General features: G+C 39.2%; 1 protein-coding gene across 4 annotated transcripts in view; it reads left to right on the plus strand.

Moving 5' to 3' along the window:
* The window catches only part of PCDH15 (protocadherin related 15), a gene marked incomplete at both ends in the record, with an annotated part of 362472 nt that overhangs the window by 244280 nt on the left and 98429 nt on the right, over positions 1-19763 (plus strand). For all 4 annotated transcript variants that reach the window (XM_084290012.1, XM_084290010.1, XM_084290013.1 and 1 more), the window contains one exon: positions 10575-10691. In XM_084290012.1, the coding sequence (XP_084146138.1) occupies positions 10575-10691 (117 nt within the window). The remainder of the gene's footprint in view (positions 1-10574; positions 10692-19763) is intronic.

Genomic DNA, 19763 nt, shown 5'->3' on the forward strand with positions numbered 1-19763 from the left:
ACAAGGAAGTCTTACAAATTAATCAGGTAGCATGGAGCAAGCGGATGAATAGTGATTCCTAGTTGACTTCTGCATTAAACTATAAGCTGGAAATAAAAGTGGCTTAAAATAATAGTGCTTTGGAAAGACTTGTTGGCTGAGGTGTTCTGAAAACAAATAGTTGTCTTAAAATTGTCCAGTTAATAAAGACAAAAATTAGCTCTGTCTCTCCGTTGGTAGGACTCGGATTACTGAGTAGGATTTGAATAGTGAAGCCACCTGCTGATCTAACTGCTCTTAAGCATGTGTACAATTGCATGCATTGTAGGTCAAAAGAAAAGCTACAAGTTGTATACTTTTGGGTCATGTTTTATATGTGTTGATTAGTACTTTTTGTGGGGTGAGTTTGCATCTCTCACAGTCACTGTGCTAAGTCTCCCGTTCCTTGGAAACTGTGCTCAAAAGAAACCAGCCAACCAAGTGAAAACATGTAACGGGTAAAGTCTCTGATTTGGTTGCTCTCAGTGGTCTTTCATCAGTTTGTTTCTCGAGAACATTCATATTCAAATTAGAAGCAAATAACAAAATCATAGAATAACCAGAGTTGGAAGAGACCCACGAGGATCACTGAGTCCAGGTCCTGGCTCCACACAGCATCACTCAAAATCAGCCTGTGTGTCCGAGAGTGCTGTCCAAATGCTCCTTGACCTCTGGCAGCTTGGTGCTGTGCCCAGTCCCTGTGCCCGACCACCTCTGGGTGCAGACCCTTTCCCTAACACCAGCCTGACCCTCCCCTGTCCCAGCTTCATCCGGTCATCTCAGGTCCTGTTGCTGTCCCCAGAGAGCAGAGCTCAGAGCCTGCCCCTCCGCTCCCCATGATGGAGCTGCAGGCTGCCATGAGGCCTCCCCTCTTCTCCTCCGCTCTGGGCTGAACAAACCGAGGGCCCCCAGCTGCTCCTCACAAGCCTTGCCCTCTGGGCCCTTCACCATCTTTGTTCACAGTATGATCTTGATGCCATAGCAGTGCCGAATTCCAACTTGATTACATGAGAAAGCTCCCTGTGTTTTCCTAACAACCTGTGCCTCAAATCAGAACACACAGAAGCATAATTTCTTTGCTTTTCTAAGGTAGGAGGGTTGGAAGAAGATGGATGTTTGTTGAACGAATCACCATCTCAAAACAATCAGTTAGAGCCCCCAGTAAAGCTAGGAAAGCAAAGCTCTGTTGCAGTAACCTGGCACTTGAGACTGGAGCTGGAATAAAATGTTAGAGCAGGACACTTTGCTCCTCTAACACAGCACCTTTACTGCACTGATGGAGAGTGCTGTGGAATGGGTGGCATTGGTTTCTATAAAATGCTTAAACGGTCACTAAAAGAAGAATGGGAGAAGGTGGATCCACAGGTTGTCATCAAGGAGAGAGGACATTTTGGTTCAAACTCAGCTCCAGTAGATGTTTAATTACACACGTGTGTAGTTGCCACTTTTTTTGTGTGTCCTTGCAAGACTATGAATTAATTCAGGTCTTGTTTGTAATGAGCAGGTGAGCAGTAATCTATCAGTGCTTCACTATGGTGGGAATTCATGTTATAGTGAGATTTAATTACAATAATAATGAAGATTTGCTGCCAGTCACTATGCAGGTAATGAAGGATACATGAAGATGAAAGACTGGTGAATCACAGTCAAACACATCCTCCGCTTCTAATAGTTCTAAAATAAAATTTAGTTTGTTTTTACGTTTTTCAGTAAATTTACATCCCCAAAGTAATCTTTCCTTTCTAACATGTAACAAAAACAAATTCCCATTGAAAAAGAAAAAAAAGGAGCTGCATTTCATCCAAAATGCAACTGCTTATCTGCTTATTTTTCTATTTTCTAGCAGGATTTATGGCATAACAGGCACAGTGTTGCACTGTGGTGCCAGTAAGCAGATCTGTTTTTTCGATCTCAACTTACCTGTTCATTTATCTGCTAAAGTCATTTATTGCTTCGCATATTCCACTATGAAACTTAATTCATATTATGAGACATTTCAGGGCCTTCTGAACACTAAGTATTAGAAAGAGGCAGTTATACCATGTTAACAAGTCTCCATTTTGTATAGTTACAAACAAAAAACCCTGTGCAAAGAAGCACTAGACCCAATTAAAGACAAAATTCTGCGTGCCGGTTCACACAGTTCATTGCAATAGCCTGCCAACATCATCACAAAGATTTTTAACTTGCTGCTCTAAGGTACTCAGCACCACATGATTCTCTAACCTTGGTTCTTGTAACTTAATCACTGTGTCTGATACGTAAGTCTATTTCAAATACTTGTGGCACACTAGTTGTAGTTTTGAAGTACTGACTTACTTCATTGGACTTTAAATAAATAAATTAAAGAATGCATTGGTAAATGAAAATATTGGACCATGAAGAAAAGTTTGCTTGCAAGCTTTGGTATGTATCTTAGAGGAATGAATAGAGTGGTGCGATGCAAGAGCCTTAAAGGTGGTGTGTGCTCATTAACAGAGCCTTAGGAAATTGCTTAAAGAATGGGAAAGGAACCTAGAGTTCTTGTTGCTCCGTTATCTGGTTAATTTATGTACTTCTATGTTAAGTCATACAACAATTTCACTTTTTTCATAGAAGTTGTATTTTTCATAAGGGTCACAACTTTGAAATGGGAACACTCTTGGATATGAGGTAGAAATAATAACAGGAGATTTTCCATCACATCTATGACTACAGATGATAAAATCAACATACTGCTGTGTTTGTAAAACCAGTGTTAAAGTTAAGCGTCACTGAGATAAGTTAAAAGTAGATAATTTTTTGCAATTAAGTTTATCTTATACATTAGCAAGTATAAATTGTTCTGTGTTCTTCTTAGCATCAATTACAGAAACTGATGAAATGAAAGCACAAATTTCACAGGAAGGATAGTTGGGAATATCTCAAAGAGAATTACCTTACCTCAGTGATTACAAGTCATAGCGTGGTTATTCATTTTTAATCCCTTTGCAATCTATCTGAAAGTCTAGATACATCTGGTTGTGCTATATTTTGTTGCTGTGTACCGCTCCACAGAGTTAGCTGGGTAAATTACGACAGATAACCAGTATTGTTAACTTAAATGGGTCATTCAGCAGAAGGATGAGAGTTTGCTTGAAATCTTAAGATCCTGGTTATTGTCCCAATTTTAGTGCATTAACTGCCTACAGTACACTTATAGGAGACTTCTGTGATGAAACTCTTAGTGGTTATTGAGGCCTCGAAAATACTTGTTTGTTGTAGCATCTCTGTTTGCATGAGTATTTGCTTAGTGAAAGAATACTTACAGTTTACACAACCACATATATGTATAAACTCTTGGCATAAGGTAAAGATCTTCTGCATTTTGCTGTAGCTGTATATGTGGCGTAGTAGATGTTTAAGTGAAAGGGAAATAAAAATTCCTTTTCTAGTAATGGGATTATATTAGAAAAACAGGGGATTTCCATTCCGCTCATTTATTAATGAATTACTTTGTGCTTCTTTTAAGAGGGTTTTGAGCAACATCTTCCTACAGCTGAAGAAAACACAGGAGAAATAATGATTTTCAAGTGTAGTGATGCCAAAAAAACACTTTGCTTTCTGTAGAAGAGAGTTTCGAGGGAAAAGTAGAGGAATGTTAAATTTCTCCTTGGAAATCCCCAAACACCAAGGGATTATTAAACACTTGGAGGCAGCTTAGATGGGAAGCCACCAGCTCTGGTAATGTGCACATAGGCTTAATTGGCAGATGTTCAAAACCAAGTGACAGTAGCAAATTAAATGTATTAATACTTGGAGAAAAATTGAGAAAGTGAAAATTTTAGTGTGACATACACTATGTTTTGAAGTAAACCTCCTTGCTTTCTCCTTTAGTGGGATTATGTTAATGTACATTTAATATTAGTGGAAGTAGGGACAACTTTAAAAATACATTTGTTCTATTTATTACACGTGATAAAAGCCAGCAGACTGCAAAAGGAGCTGTAAATGCCTAATATGCATTTATTAGCTCAGACGCTGTTCAGTCATGCTGGTTTTTATAGTGAGGGCATGTTGATTTCCACTTAGATACAGATGACTAGAAACCTTAGCATCAGCAGCTATAATCGAAGAGCACAGTCCCAAAGTGGCAGGAAAAACACTTGGATGTATTTAAAAACTCTTTATGAAATGATTCACAAAGCACGAGTATGTAATATTTAAGAAGCTAATGTCCCTAACCAACCTAGAGTGATTTTGTCAACAGGTCAGAAGCAGGAGGGTAAGTGTTTCTTCTCAGGCTTTTAGAAGTTTTATGGTAGAATGCTTTCTGCTCCAGGAGTTGAGGAGAGAGATGAGAATAAAGAGCATTTTGCATTTGTAATGCAGTCTCCTCAGGTAGGCACTTCTGCATACGTACTCAGTTAATAATGGTAAAAAACTTCCAACAGACTCGTAGTGGTCTGAATAAATCAGCAGAATTTCTGAGCTTTGTGCTCTTTCTATAGGAGTTTGTCGCTCTGGATCTGTTCAGCAACTTAATGATCAGATTTCACTGTCGTGGCATTGTAGCTATTTTAATAAATAATCAATACTTGATTATAATTAGGTCACATTCTACAAAAAATGTAAGCTGAAAATCAGGCTGATTTTTTAAGCTATATAAAACAAGATCACTACTAGATGAAAAAAGTATAAGCCTGTTTCCATAAGGAGAGAACTGGGAGAGGGTAAAACAGATTTTTACGAGGGCTGGGGGGAGGAGAAGCTTCACTCCTATTTGGCAGGGCTGCCCTCTAGTGCACTGCAGGCTAAAGGCAGCAGATTTTTCCATTAGTAATGGGGTTCCCTGTGCACAATAACTGGGCGTTTGTACACATGATTATGCTCGAGGAAAAAAATTAATATATATATATATATACACACACATATATATGTGTGTATATATGTAAATATCTAAAGTATCTAAGTGCCATCTTGTGTTGCTTCTGTTTGTGTCAAGATAGGTGATGAAAAATTAACTTCCTACTGTTCATTTTTCTCTTAAGAAAAACAACATTTTTTAAGAAAGCATGTCAAAAACTCGTTGTTTTTCAGAAAGTTTTCAGTGAGAAAATGCTCAAATCAGTCAAGTCTGTCGTGCATTGTAATGTTGCTGTTCTTTAAAATTCCCTGACAGTCAGGAGCTGCAGATGGAGTTCACAAGAGTAAGAAGGGGCCGTATCCTGATCCATCACAACTGCCTTGCACCCGGTGCCTAGCAGGAAAGAGCTGTAATCCCTGCATATTTGGCTTCTCCTTTCAGGAAGAATTCTCCAAACATTTTGTAACTGTCGTAGCAACTCCTGGTACATTAGACTTGTGCAGGCTTTGCTGCTTGGGATGTGTTTCTGAAGCGTGAGATTTTAAACAGCTGGGGATGTGCTGGAAGATGGATCTGTAGGATCCAGTGCAAAGTCATAGAGGAGTACTGGGACTGCTCTGCTTTGTGACAGCCCATCATAACCAGTGGTAACTTGGTGACTCAGGAGCTGCAGAAGTGGCTGAGCTAGCCTAGCTGCTGCTTGCTGCGTGTGGCTATACAGATGTGTGGGGTCTGTGCTGTGATTCACGTGCCGTGCATGCCATCCGTGTGCACTTCGGGTGGTGATGGTGCAAAGCAGATGGCAGTGACTTGGTCCAAATTGTGCAGCTTCGGGATGAGTGAATGAGGAGGCAGAACAGAGTATCGCACCCAGGTGTTACATGTTTATATCCTTAACTTGAAGCACAAATATTAAAGGTCATTCAGTGTCACCATAAATCAAAAATCTATTATTGTCTCTGAAGCCCATTTAAGTTTACAAGTTAATTTCATGCTGGAACTGCTGTACTGCAGATATTGTTCTTGCGCAGTTGTCCTGTGTTGCCCTCCCACATCGGCAGCTGCCACCTGTCGGGGAGCACCTTCTTTGGTTTTAGTTCATAACTGCTAGTGACTGTCTTAATGGTTTTTAAATTACATATTGATTTGCTTCTTAGTGCCTTTCCTCCCCCATGCTTGTTTCTCCTCATTGGCATTCCTGGATGTATATCTTAGTTCACCAACATTTTTGTTCATCGTTTTCATATTATTTGCAGGCTGGTCAGTATTGTTTCCTCTAGCCCCTTTGATAAATAACAGCCCTTCAAATATTGTGAATGGGATGTGTCTTGTTCAGATTGTGAGGAGATTGATCAGCAAGTGGCATCACTCAGGAGCTGAGGGAGGCATCAGAGTTAATAAATGAATTTTCATCAAGAAATCTCATGATACATCTTCATTTGATTTTGAGACCACGACTGTGGATTCTCTGAAATGACAGTATTTGAGTATACCTCCCATATTGTGCTTCCTTGTTGCTTTATATTCTTACACGTGCAAGGGAAAGGAGTAAGGGCTTGTGCTGTCCTGCTTTTATGTCTTCCCCACTGTGAGCAATGTGAAACAAGGGGAAACAAAAAGTGGTGTGAGATGAGGAACTGTGGTAGGAAGAGAGCTTTGGGTTGTTACGCTTTGACTCTGACCCAGTTGTGTAAACAAAGACATGCAAAAATACAATAAATCTTCAGCTAGATGAGCAGTGACATAAAGGCAATTTTGTACTTATATATAAATATGTGGCTGCTATTACCTTACTGTCAAAATACACAGCCAAGTATTTCAAAGCAAGGTATGCAGAGAATCCATTACCTGCATTTCCCATTTGCCGTTCTGTGTGTGTTTGATAGTTAATAGCTGCCTGGATTTATATGGACGAAGCAGTGGACTGTGAAAGGTTGGAAGACACCACAGTTTGGCCACGAGGGTACGTGCAGGATTATACCATAGTTTTTAAGCGGTAATTCCACAAAGTGGCAGTAAAAAGGAGTGTAAGATTGCCATCCCACTCCTAAACTGTGGTTATTGATTGCGTCCATAAGCCACATACATGTCAGTGCAAAGCCATTTTTGTGGTGTTTCAACAGAAGCCTTCAGAAGTAAAGTCATCTTCAATTATGTAGCTGTGCAGGAGCATGCCACTCCATGTCCTTGGTCTCCAGTCATGGCAAGGCCCAGTACTTTCTCTAAAATGCTGTATTTTTGCTCCAAATCCCTCTCATCAAAGCCTGAAAACTGCATCTCTGCATGCATCTGGGGAGTCCTGCATGCTGACCACTTCTCAGTGTGAAGTCTGGCGTGGTGCAGAAAAACAAACTAGGAGGACTGATGGCAGGGGCATGGGGGATCATGCCTGTGACCTTGAGCTGTTTTTTTTTAAAAAATGTGGAATTTGGTTTCCTTCTATACTCTAACAGAATCAGATGTAGACTGTACTCCATCCTTGGTGTTGGTGCTTTTTAGTTGGTTTTAGCTGGTGCAATAGTTTCTCTTTGTGACCTTTCTGATGCCTTTAAGTGCCCATAATTTGTGAAGAGAAATGATACCACTTGGAGGAGATGAAAATACTAGGAGGAAATGAATTTCCCCAACATGCCTGTAACAAAACCTCTACTTCCTGCATGGGAAATAGCCCAGAAGGGTCATCTTTTTCCTCCTGCCACTGAACAAAGACTTCTACTGGAATAAAGAAAGCACTACAACCAATAAAGCGCTTCCCATGCCATCTGTGTGTTCCGCGTGTATGCCTTCTGCCTGCAGAAGTTCCCTTTCTGCTTCTGGCAGTTATTTGTCAGAAGCATTGTGATGAGCATATGAGACTTGATCACCTGTCTGTAATGTCAGTCTTGCTCTCTCTGAAGTGTATTTATTGCAGCTGTGTTATGGGAAGACATAATTCTTCTGAGGAACTTTCATTGTGATAAAAGCAAGAACATGTAAGTTTGAATTCTGCTGTATAAAACAAGTAGCTGCTTTAGGGATTGGGAAGAGAGGAGCCAGGAAGAAAAGCACTTGGAGCTGCTCTGTTTAGGTAGGGCTGAAGTATTTGCTGTCTGGTTGCTTGGCTTGGGTAAGGTTTATGAGGCCCAATCATGCATAAAGCTCCACTCAGAGAAGTAAGTTAGGACAGGAAGCCTTCTGATTTTCTACTTCGTGCTACACTTTGTATTCGTGTATATTTTGTGTTGATCCATGTATCTTGAAAAACAGGTGTAGGAATTGGAATGACTTAGTCATTTTCTATAGCAGAGCATGTAGTGTATCATCTTTCAACAGGATTAGGCTTTCCAGCACTGTAAGTTGCAGACTTTCGGGTGCTCAGGTGCACAGAAGATAATAAAAACATCACATGGTGACTCCCCCAGATTCCCCCAGAATGAGGAAGTAGCAGAGTGCAATCTTCTGCTGCTGTGCCAAGAAACAAAGAGTAGACAGGGCTGTGTCTGTGCAGGTGCAGAGAGAGACATTTTTTTAAAAAAGGCTGAGCTGTTCCAGAAAATGCTAAGTCCTTGTTAAGTACCATACCAGTAGTTGGTTCAGATGGAGTCTTCATGCGGAAGGGCAGAACCTATCTTTTCTGTGACAGTATGGTCTGTAAAAGGTTGTACCTCTCACTGAAAAACTTGAGGGCCTACAAAACAAAACACTTCCAAATACTGGGGTTTATGCAGCGGTAGTGCCTGTGCATGCAGCATTGTATGATGCTCCTCAGACAATACTCAAGATTATTTTTTATGTACCACCTTTTGCTGATGGTTTTCTGTATGCAGAGCTACTTGGTGTCTGCTTCAAATAAATAAACTGCATCTTTTCTTTGAGGTAGAATGGGCTGTGAATGGAGCCTGACAGGGGGAGACTGCTGTGTGATGTTGGCTGCTTTGCCACTGTGCTGCACTGCTCTGGAGTGGAGTTTCAGGGAGCAAAGCAGAACAAAGGATGGCTTATTTTACAAACATGGTGTCACTTTGAAGAGTCCAGGGGAGCAAAATTGTTTATGTAAATTATTCCTTGGTTTTACATTCTTAATTGAAGTAAATTATCTTCTTGCAAACAGGTCAAGAATTTGAAAGAAAAAGATTCAATGCCTGTAATTCCATACAGAAATGCTAATCTATTTGAATGTGAATGTTTTTCCAAATTCTATTCTTTTGAATGCTCTCCTAGTTTGAATTGCCTAGTTGTCGCTTTTTATTGTAATTTGATGGTCCAATTGTCTCTTTGAAAAACTGAAAATCGGTAAAATGCATTTCCAATGCGTTGAAGGCTTGAATTGCAGACCTTTCAGCAGAACATAACATTAATTTTTCAGGCCTGTATTACATGGGTTTGTAACAGTGATTTCTTCATAGATGTTTATTACCTCTGATGAGATATATATGAATGTTTTAAAAGCTAATGTAGCACACAGGCCAGCAGCAGCATGTAGCATTTGCAGCATGAAGACCTGTAACAACAGGTAGAAGCATCTGTGTGTAAATACTGAGTAGCCATGTTTGTGTGGGTAGCCCAGGAGGTGGGTGGCCCCTGTGCTCTGCTTGAAGGGAGGGGAAGAAGTCTCCTTTTCCTTTGTGGATCAGTAAAGTCACTCCTCTGTGCTGAAGGCATATTGTATCTCTTACTTGTTCTGGATTTTCTCTGTAACAGGGAAAACCAAAATCTGCTATCCATCTGTGCAAAACGGGACGTAGTAGTACACAAAAATGAATCTGTTCTCAAAAGAACTCATGCTAGGAAGGTGGCTCGACAGAAGAAACTGAAATAGTTTTATTATAAGAATAAATATTGTGATTTAAAGATGTGTGTTTAATTTTTTTATTTTTAAAGAACATGCGTATTTTCTGGGCCTCACTGTGAGAAGACGTTGGCAAAAAATGAATTCCTGACAACTTAGGGTGGGAACAATGAATGAGTTTCTGGAACAGCCAGTGATGGTGGCTGAGTTTCTAAATTTCCACAGCCCCTGATGCGCGGAGTGAACGCGTCGGTGAGAGCGGCGTGTATCTCTGCTCGCATCTACCTTGGTGCAAGCTGGCGCAGCGCGTGCAGGCTGCAGGTCCCCCAGTCCCACCCAGCTCGGTGTTTGGCTGGGGTTCTCTTTTGCACATGGATGCACCCATAAATGTATGCACACACAGCTGTGTGCATGTTTACAGGTGCCAAGGTGCATGCACATGTGTTATTGTGACAATGGCATTGGGCTTACAATTGGGCCTTTGAAGCTGTTTTTTGACAGCATACGCATCTGTCTGCAGAACAGCGTATTAGTGAAGTGTTGATATTAATCTGATGTTATGTTTTCCCCTCATTTATTGCATATTAGAGGTAACACACACTGTCAAGCAACGGCAAGCTCATTCATTTTAGAAAATTAGCAAAGCCACGTTGTGGCCCACTGCTTGAGAAACAGCTGTCACGGAAATCTCTGCTTTGTTTACTTGTGAGACTGTGTTTTTCTGCAGAATTCCCTTCTGTTGATCTGTCTCGTATGAATATGTTGTTTTGAAACTTCGGCATCTTCCCCTTCTGTGCTAGTTTTGTTTGGTGGTAATGGAATTGAGAGCCAAGAGGGACTCTGAAAGGCAAATAGGTTTCCTAATTAAGAGGGAGTGATTGGGTAGAATTTGAAAGATCAGTTGTGAATGTGTCTATACTTTTGTTTAAACTTCAGCACTAAACTCTTAATTATGTTTTGCAGGATATGAACGATTACTCGCCGGTATTTAGCAAAAAGCTCTACAGGGGAATGGTTGCTCCTGATGCAGTCAAGGGCACCGTTATCACTACCGTTTCAGCAGAGGATCAAGATCCTCCGGTAAGCAAAAAGGTTCTATTAATATTCTGCACCCAAGAGGGAGAAATCTTTAACCCTCATAAGCGACCTAACTCTCTCAACAACAAAGGTGATTATTATGAGTTTCACAGAGCAGTAACTCATACATTTTTTGTCAGCCTTTTTGGACAGAGACTGCATGTAAAACAATGGTTTCTGAAGCTGGCACATCAGCGATACAGCTCTTTTCTGACAGGAAGAAGTTTGAAAACCACTTCATTCAACTTCCCAGTGTCAGATGAATTACAGGAATAGGAAAGAATGAAAGTCATGGCTGTCTTTTGTACAGTTGTGCAGCTTAACAGGGAAATAAAATACAGCTTTTTAAGATTGTTACCTTCTTGATTTGCAGTCATTGTGCATTCCTAATCTGAGACATCATAGGGTCATGGGGAACTGCACAGCCCACCAGCTGGCCTTATTGGATATGTAGTATTTGAACAGACTGGTGTTGTTTTGGGGATAAAGTTTATTTTTGCCACTGGCTTTTATCACTGTTCCCTAGTGAAGCACTCGATTGACAGAACTGAACACATATTTTTGACTTGTTAGCTATTCTGAAGGGTAATATCAATTTTTGTAATCAGAGGTTGATGAACATTGGTGACCAGATGATACACTGAGGACAATAAAAGCCCAAGATGTTCTGCCAGCCAGGTTTAATTTTTAATTGTTAGTGTTTGGCATATTAAGGAGAGTAATCCTCAGGGAGAAGTGTTCAGAGTGAATGTGCCATGCACATTAAAAGATGATGGCAGTGCTTTGACACAAATCAATTGTAGCTTAGCTAAATATGTTTCATAGTACTTTATTTGCCACTCAAGGACAGAAATGCTGAAGCAGTGTTTCTGTAAGGACAGTCCTGCTATCCTTTTGTAAAAAGTCCTAACACAATGGCAAGTAAATTCACTGCAGGTGTTGTCTGTCAGCTGCATATTACTGAACCTGGAGATATTATAGTAATTAATACTTGCTGAAGATCTGGACTATTGTTTGTCTAAAATACATATAAGAATATGTTATCAACATGTAGGTCACAAATAACAATTGTTATCAATAAATAGTTTGCAGTGTACTTGAGGAATGCAGCAGCAGAGGAATGCTGCACGTTTTGCTTCCTTTTTGCTCTGTGGAACTACAGTACTTTTGTCTGATTTTTTTTCACTGTTCCTTGGGGATCTCCAGGCCAAGGTGTCCACCATCATCTTAGTCATTGTTTAAAACTGAAACTTGCAGTGAAAATTAGAGTTGATGGCTCAGATTTTATTCACTGGAAAATAATTTTAAATTGATTTAAGATAATATCCTGTAACTATGTGATCCAAACTAAGCTTTGATTCTACTTTCTGATTTTTTTTTTTGGTCTGTCACATTTCATATATGTCTTATTCTTCCATATATTTGGTGCAGTAACATGGGTGCAGAGTTTCTGGGTAGCATTAGAAGCCAGCAAGGTTTATGCTTACACTATATAGCACAAAAGTATCACCTTATGTTGCCAACACTTCTTCCTGAATAATAATGCACTCTGTTACTGTAGTACTACCATCAAATTAGTAAGCTTTGCCTTCATAAACATGGGTCTGAATTGCATTCAGCATGTCAGGGAGTTCAGCAGATGGGTGTTAGCTGGTGAAAATTCTTTGTTGCTCTCCCTAGGAATGAGTTGGAAACCAGGCAGGTAGAAAACTCCATTTTTGTTAAAAAGCTTTCATCCTCAGCAGTTAGCAGCAACAGTAAACACTGCCCATATCACAAGTGGAGCTGCTTTAGAGTGATCTGTCAGTGGAGAGGGGGGAAAACTTGCTTTCCATGACTGTTGAAAGTGCAATTTCTATTTTTTTTTTTTTTTATTTTGACAGTCAAAATCAGCCAGTAATACAGTTCTAAATCCATCAGTAGCACTTCTATAGACCTGGCTCTGCCTGTAGCAACAGTACACATTTGTCCTAGCAGGTTATCTCACCAACCTTTGAGAAAAGCATGCAGAAAAGGATGCTAAGGATCAGTGAAATAGGACAAAAATCAGAATTTATCTTTCATGGAATTAGTGGAAATTTCAACACAAATGAGTTATTGGGATATATATTTAAAAATATATATTATATTGTAAAACTATATTTTTATATATTCATTGCTGCTAGAGAATCAGTTTTTAACTTGATTTTTTATGCAGATTTTATTTAATATTATCTGTTGCCTTACAATAAGATTATTTTGGTCTTGATGAAGGATTTGCCCATTCTGATATAATCTCCATTTTGTGATTCCCTAGGTTAATGTGTTTAAACATTAAAGAATAAGATATCACCAAAACAGTTGATGAAACAAAACAGTCTCTAACTGATTAATAATGTATTTGTAACCTTTCTTAGTTCTGTGGAATCTGCATTTTATAATGTAAGGTTATGTCACTTTATCATCTAAAAAACAAACAAACAAACAAGAAAAAACACACACACAAAAAACAATAATACTACTAGCCCATCAAACTGTTAGCAGATTTTTTTACTTAGAATTATGTTTAGCCCTTTATCCTTCTGCAGTCTCTCCATTTCTAACATTTCTATCACTGTCAGATGGACAGATAAAAGTAGAAATTGATCATGAGTAAGCTTCCCTACTCTTACAGTGGATAATAATGGCCATCCTTAGGTAGCATGGGAATGGGAGAATATAAAACCAGACTAAAGCACTTATGTTTCCCAAATTCCTTTCTTGTGATTTCCTCACGTGTTTATATGGATTTATTTTTTTTCTGATTTTGAATGTTTTGTATTTGAAAGATGTGAGAATTGCTTGTATTTCTGTAGAGAAATTGATGTACATACATGAGAGAAATCAAAATCACTGCGTGCTGGATCCTGCTTATTACCATTATAATAGGCATAAATGCAGGTAACAATGTGAAGATTTTGAAGTCTTCAAAATCAACTGTTGCATTGAAATTGTGTAATTTTCTTAATTGAAGCATACAAACCTGATGCCTGTAACATAAAGCCACCAGTAGAATGCAAGTGTTGATAATAGGATTGGTTTGGTCACAACAAACATCGATTTCTGATTACTACTAAGTGCTCATTTAATACAAAAATCACCTGTGCTAGATTCAAATGCTTCCAAGTAGAAACCTCATTATGTTTTCATTTTAACCTTTGGATTTCAAAGTGATCAAAGAACTCTTGGCCTGAAGGCATGAGGTATCTCTGATAGTTATTCCTTCAGTGCCCTAGTGAAATGTCAATTAAAACATAGAAACCAGTGCTTTTCTGTAAAGGACAGAATAGGATTTGAAAGGTTTTCTTGAGCAAATGTCAGTTTCAGTTCTAACCGTTTTCTCCTTTCTTTCCTTTTCCAGTTCGCATTCACTTTGTGTGTGTGTGTGACAACTGAGAATATAAACTATTTTTAATAAGTTACTTTTCATACTTGCATTAAAAATCCTTAATTTGAATTACCACTCTGGTCGTTGAAATCTGGTACATTTGGTTTCACATACATTTCAGGAAGCATGTTAGATCAACTTACGTCCTTTTGTTTGTTGGAATGGTCCATAGTATATTTTTCTCCAGTTTTAAAGAGTTTTATGGTATGCGATCTCTCAAGTTACTTCATACATCCTACTGTTGCTCACACTGTGTTTCCCAGACCAGCTTTCCTCTAATTCTTGACATGTGTACAGGTAAACGGTAACAAAATGCATAAAGCAACAAAAGCAGGCCAAGGGAGGCAAAGGGAGTTCTGGTAGTAGAGCAGAGCCCTGGTGGCATGACTGCTAAGGAAAAGCTTGAGTACATCTTCAATTCTTTCTAAATAACTGGTAAACCTTGCTAAAATACAAATCTTGAACTTTAAAACACTTTTAGAACTCACAGGAAGCTGTCCTCTTTGTGTGGGGGCTAACTGTGAAGAACCAGATGGGGGAAGCATCCCAGCCTCTGTGTAAAGGGTTGGAGGGAGTGACACAGAGGTGTCAGGACAGAGCAGTCAGTTGTGCACAGGATTTCCCTTGTGTCATCTTGAGCTTTCCTTCCAGAATGGTTGTCCATCTGGAACTAAAGGACTAAGAGACACGATTTTTCCACTGTTAAACTGTGTTCTTTGTTTCCTGTAAGAACTCCATTGACTATTAGAATTTAACTTCCCAACCAAATCCTGTTCTGAAAACAGTGATCTGACCAAAGGATGAAGTCAAAAGTGAATAACAGTGCAAGCAGGTATCCTGTGAGGTCCATAACTATTCATGTGGCTGGAAAGCACAGACGTGTTACATCTGTACTGGGTGTGCCAAATAAATGTTTCATGCAACTAAAGTAGATATGATAATATCCTATAGAAAAAAAAAAAAAAAAAAAAAAAAAAGGAAAAATTATCTGTAAAATAGGGAATGAAAACCAAGATCTAAGGCCACTGGGGGGGGGGAAGCCTGGAGTTACAGGCATAGCTGAGCATAAAAGAGAAGTAAGAGTCTAAGGCTGCAAGGTAACAAAGAAAAGTCCATCAATGGAGACAGAAAGGAGTGAGCGAGTCCTTGTACAGCCGATAATCAGACATTTGCTTTGGGGCATGTTCGTGTGGACTAAGGGGTGGTGAGAGAGAAGGATGCCGAGTTACTGGAGTTTCTGAGACAGCTCCTCATGCTTAGCCACTGTTATATTTAATCAAACCTAGAGTTTTGAACTAGCATCTGTATGCCCTGCTTTGCTTTAGATAACACAAATGTACACAGCTTTGGTTTCACCCAGAGATGTTTTCCAGTCTTTTTAGTGAGACATACCTGCAGACCCCAAGGCTTAGATGAAGCCAGTGTCTGACTCTCTCATCAACACTTCTGCATTTTATCAGCACAGTCGTTAGTATCCTGAGCTAGCAAACGTCTGTTCTTTGGGCAGGTAGATGACCTTTTATAGCTGGTGAGATCTGAAGCGTACATCAGGGCTGTAACACATGCATAAAGCCCTCTATCCTACGTTGCTCGATGCTATCTGATGCTGGAATGTCCTCAGGACTGCTTTCAGTTCCCCTGTTTGTAATAATACTTCTACTCTCAGTGCTCAGTCTAAGAGCTTAGCTCTCAAGGAATGATGAGTGGCTAGCACAAGACACAGCTTCTTCAAATGCTTCAGGGGTGGCAGCCAAAAATGTGTGGAATTGGTGTCTAGACAATGCTTGGGCCATCTGGGTGAGTCACGCTTGGCAGCTGAACAGAGGCACGGCTGAAACTGCTTTTAAACAGCCTCCCTCTTACTTCTCTTCCTTCCTTCCACGTTGGGTTTTGATGTGACTTAAACCAAAAATAAATGCTAGGCCATGCTGTACATCGTCACAGGGTATCTTCGTTTCCTACACACACTAATGAATAGTCTGACTTAAAATGGCATGGGGCAACCTCTTCAGGAGCAGGAGAGGGGCAAGTAAAAAGGATTTGGCTCTGTGGAATGACAGCAGAGCAGTGGCTTGCCTTGAAACTTTAGGGGTTAAACCAGATTGAGTGGGAAGGTTTTGGTGATGAGAAAGGTCTTTAAAGTTGTTTTATTTCCAGTTATGTACCAAACTTTTTTTTTTTTTTTTTTTTTTTTTTTTTTAAGGAGATAATTGCACGTGGAGGGATTTGAATGTTGGTTGCATTAAGCTTGTCCTTTTTGTTTGTCAAAGGCACTACGTCCTGTACAGATGGCCATGCACGTACTGAAGTTAGCTATTCAAGGACACCCGAGATCATCCCTGGGGAGAAAAAGAAGAGTTTTATTCATTGTGATTAGTTCATGCTTTATTGAAGTGATATGGTGATGAAAGATGCCAGATGATTATAATCATTTTCTCAAGGAGCTTAACTCTCCAAATATTGCGAAAGGAGAGCAGCTTGAGCTATGTGATAGGTGCTTGGTTTAATTATCAGGAGGTGAATATTTCCAGGACTGATATATCACGAGGTGCATGCTTTTCCTCTGTAGGCTTTTTTTTTACATGAGCCATCACTGTAAAAGCTGGAATATTTCTTTCATGGACAATTCCCCCACATTTTCTGATTTTGTTGATTTGAAAAGTCAATAGAAACAGATGCAGAATGCTAATTTTAATGACCAGTCAGTTTCCAGAGCTCCAGAACATCCAGTTTAATGGTTTATCCAGTCTCGTAACACCTTGTAAAGTTTGTGATCAGTGGAGCTATTTTGTCAGATTGAGAGTAATTGTCCTTATTGTTTTACAGCACCCACTGAAAGTGTGATGCTAACAGATATTTAATTAGAGATTTAACAGATACTTAATTAGAGATAAAAACATTTTCATATAGTCCAGGGCTTGATCTTTTATAAACTATTACTGTTGAATATCATAGTGTCTGCTGGAGATTAGCATAAGGGAAACATACTGCAAAATCAGTAAGCTCTTAAAGGAATTTTATCTTGTGGATTTAAAAGTTTATACTCATTTTGTGTTCAGCTTGTTATTAATTCAGAATTTACAGAATTAATCCAGACTTGCAGACTCCTTCATTGAATTACATACTAAAGAATAAAGTAATTCAAATTTTAGAGCTTATATAAAATTATAAAATGGTAATGACTGGTAAATGAGAGAGTAAATAAGTGTGAGTGCACTGTTAACACTCCGTAGTTGGTAGGAGACCCACCAAAGTCAATTGCTTGCCTTGTGGACTGGCCCATCTTTAATGGTAACTGTCCTGTGTTGGTTTGTTACAAAGAACACTTGCGGCCATCTGTACATTTTGTCTTTAGCATCACTTCCTTTTTTTTTTTTTCACAGAGCTAACTTTACAAAATTTGCCTTAGTGAACTCTTTATGTTGCAAATCATTCAGATTTCTGTTGAAATTTCTGAATGAAAATGAATGGAGACCATACATTTAACCTTACTTGCTTCACATTTTATCTACAGTAGCTGTAGAAGTAATCTGACTTCAGTCAGAAAGTGGCATTGAGTGCAAAGGGACTTGATGAATAGGTCTGCCTTTATCTTTTATACTAGTATTCCATCCTAGTACTTGGGTAAAATCCCAGTCATTTACACAGATGCACATCTGGGATCTTCATGAATAGAGTGCAGATGGAAGTGAAATGCTCTTTTTTCCTCACTTTTCTGGGCTCCATTTTTCTGGTTTTGTACCTCCGTTACCCTTTTGCATAGTGGGAGTAAGGATTCCAACTTCCTTTTGAATTACTTTCAGAAATACCAGTGAAAACATAAAGAAGACGTTACTGTTACTATACTCATGCCATTTCGATGGATCTATTGCATTACAATTCCTCTGTAACCTCTCTGTGCCTGTTGAGAGTTATCTTGGTAGTGCACATGTGTACTCTGCATGGCCTCTGTCCAGGATCTCCACATGCAGCCTGATCATCTAATGTAAATGCTGGGGATGTTTTCTTGCCATACCCATGGAGTTTCCCCAGAGAAAATGGAAACATGAGGAATTATGCAGCAATAATATCGTAATTGGAGCTGGATGAGTTTGATATTAGTCTTGGTCTTTTAGGATAAAAGTTCTGGTTCAAGAGAATGAGCATGGTTCCTGCCAGCTAAAATCCTTTCTTTATGGTTTATTTGAGAGTATAATTTATTTGGCAATATAATGTTATATTTGAGTTTTGCTGTAGACATAGGAATGCATCTAAATTAATTTTAAAAAGAAATGAAAGATGATTAATACTTGAGATAATTGAAATTTGCTTCTAAATGGATTTCCCTGGAAAATTTCTCATGAGATTTTTCTAATTACATTTGTGCCAAAATATAGTAAATAAAAAATAAATCCCCATTTTGTTATTTTCAGAAATGACAGGAGAAAAGTGTACTTGATAGTCATATCAGGAGCAATAACCTGATGAGAATTTTCTTTATTTAATAACAAATTACCGACTGTATGCATGTTTAGTGATAATGATAGCTTCTAGTCTTACAAGCAAATGTAGGGACCATTACTCTGTAGCCAAATAGAGTGGATCTTAGCAGGTAATTTCCTCTTAATCGTGTAATGGTGAAGAAGAACATCAGGACAAAAGTTGTATAATCATCTGTTATGCTATGATCTCTGAAATTTCTCATGTTTTCAAGGATTTTCACACGTATAATGTGCATGGTCATGTAAAATATTTTTAACAACTAACACGGTTTTCATAAATTGCTCCATGGAACACCAGAGCACATCTGGTAGACCCAGTTCTGCAGGCCTGCCAGTGTCACAGGAACACTGGACTTGCTAATACACCCAACCTGGGCCAGGCTGCATGACATGATACAGTGAACATATTGTCAAGAACAGCAAAGCTCTTTTATACCACGGTATTGAATACAGATGAAAATTACCAGTTCTCTATTAATGAAACTGTTGGCTTTGGATGTTTTGTCTGTCTAAAAGCAATGTAAAGATCTGAGGTCCAGACTCAGAGGATTTTGTCAGCCACAGTCATACCAACAGGAGGACCTGAGTTTCGATGTGCTTCTCTGATGAATCAGTAGATTTTTGTGAAGTGTCCCAGGTGTCTACATATCCAGGTAACACAGACAGATAAATAGTTACTCAGAAATCAGTGTGCAAAATAAATACATATTTATTTTACATATAATACAACACACACACACAAAATCTTTATTTGCGCTAAACACCTTGTTGGATGCCTTTTCTTCTATTTAGCACACAGTTTTTACTCTTAGTGGCTTCCAGTGCTTTAGGAAACTGCTACTTTGTCGCATTTTAAACTTTGAAAACACACAAACTACTAGTGAAATACTATCAATACTGGTGAAGGGGCACTTGCTGAGAATGAAAGGAGTCTGTTAAAATTCAGGTGTCTCCCAGCCGTTCTCTGTAGCCTGTGGGTGGTGCAGCCCATCTCAGGGGCTGTAGAGAGGCAGATACAACCTCCCAAGAAGTTAGGTGACATTTGTCAGTATCTGCCCCTCTGAAGTTAGATGTGTGCCAGGCACCATCCTGCTGATACCAGAGACGATCCTCCAGGGGTGCATGGGAACGTGGTTGTTGCAGCAGAGCCTGGGGTGCTACGAGGGATCTCTTCTCTAGATCAGCAGC

The sequence above is a fragment of the Netta rufina genome (genome assembly GCF_964035555.1).
Source record: "Netta rufina genome assembly, chromosome: 7".
Taxonomy (NCBI): Eukaryota; Metazoa; Chordata; class Aves; order Anseriformes; family Anatidae; genus Netta; species Netta rufina.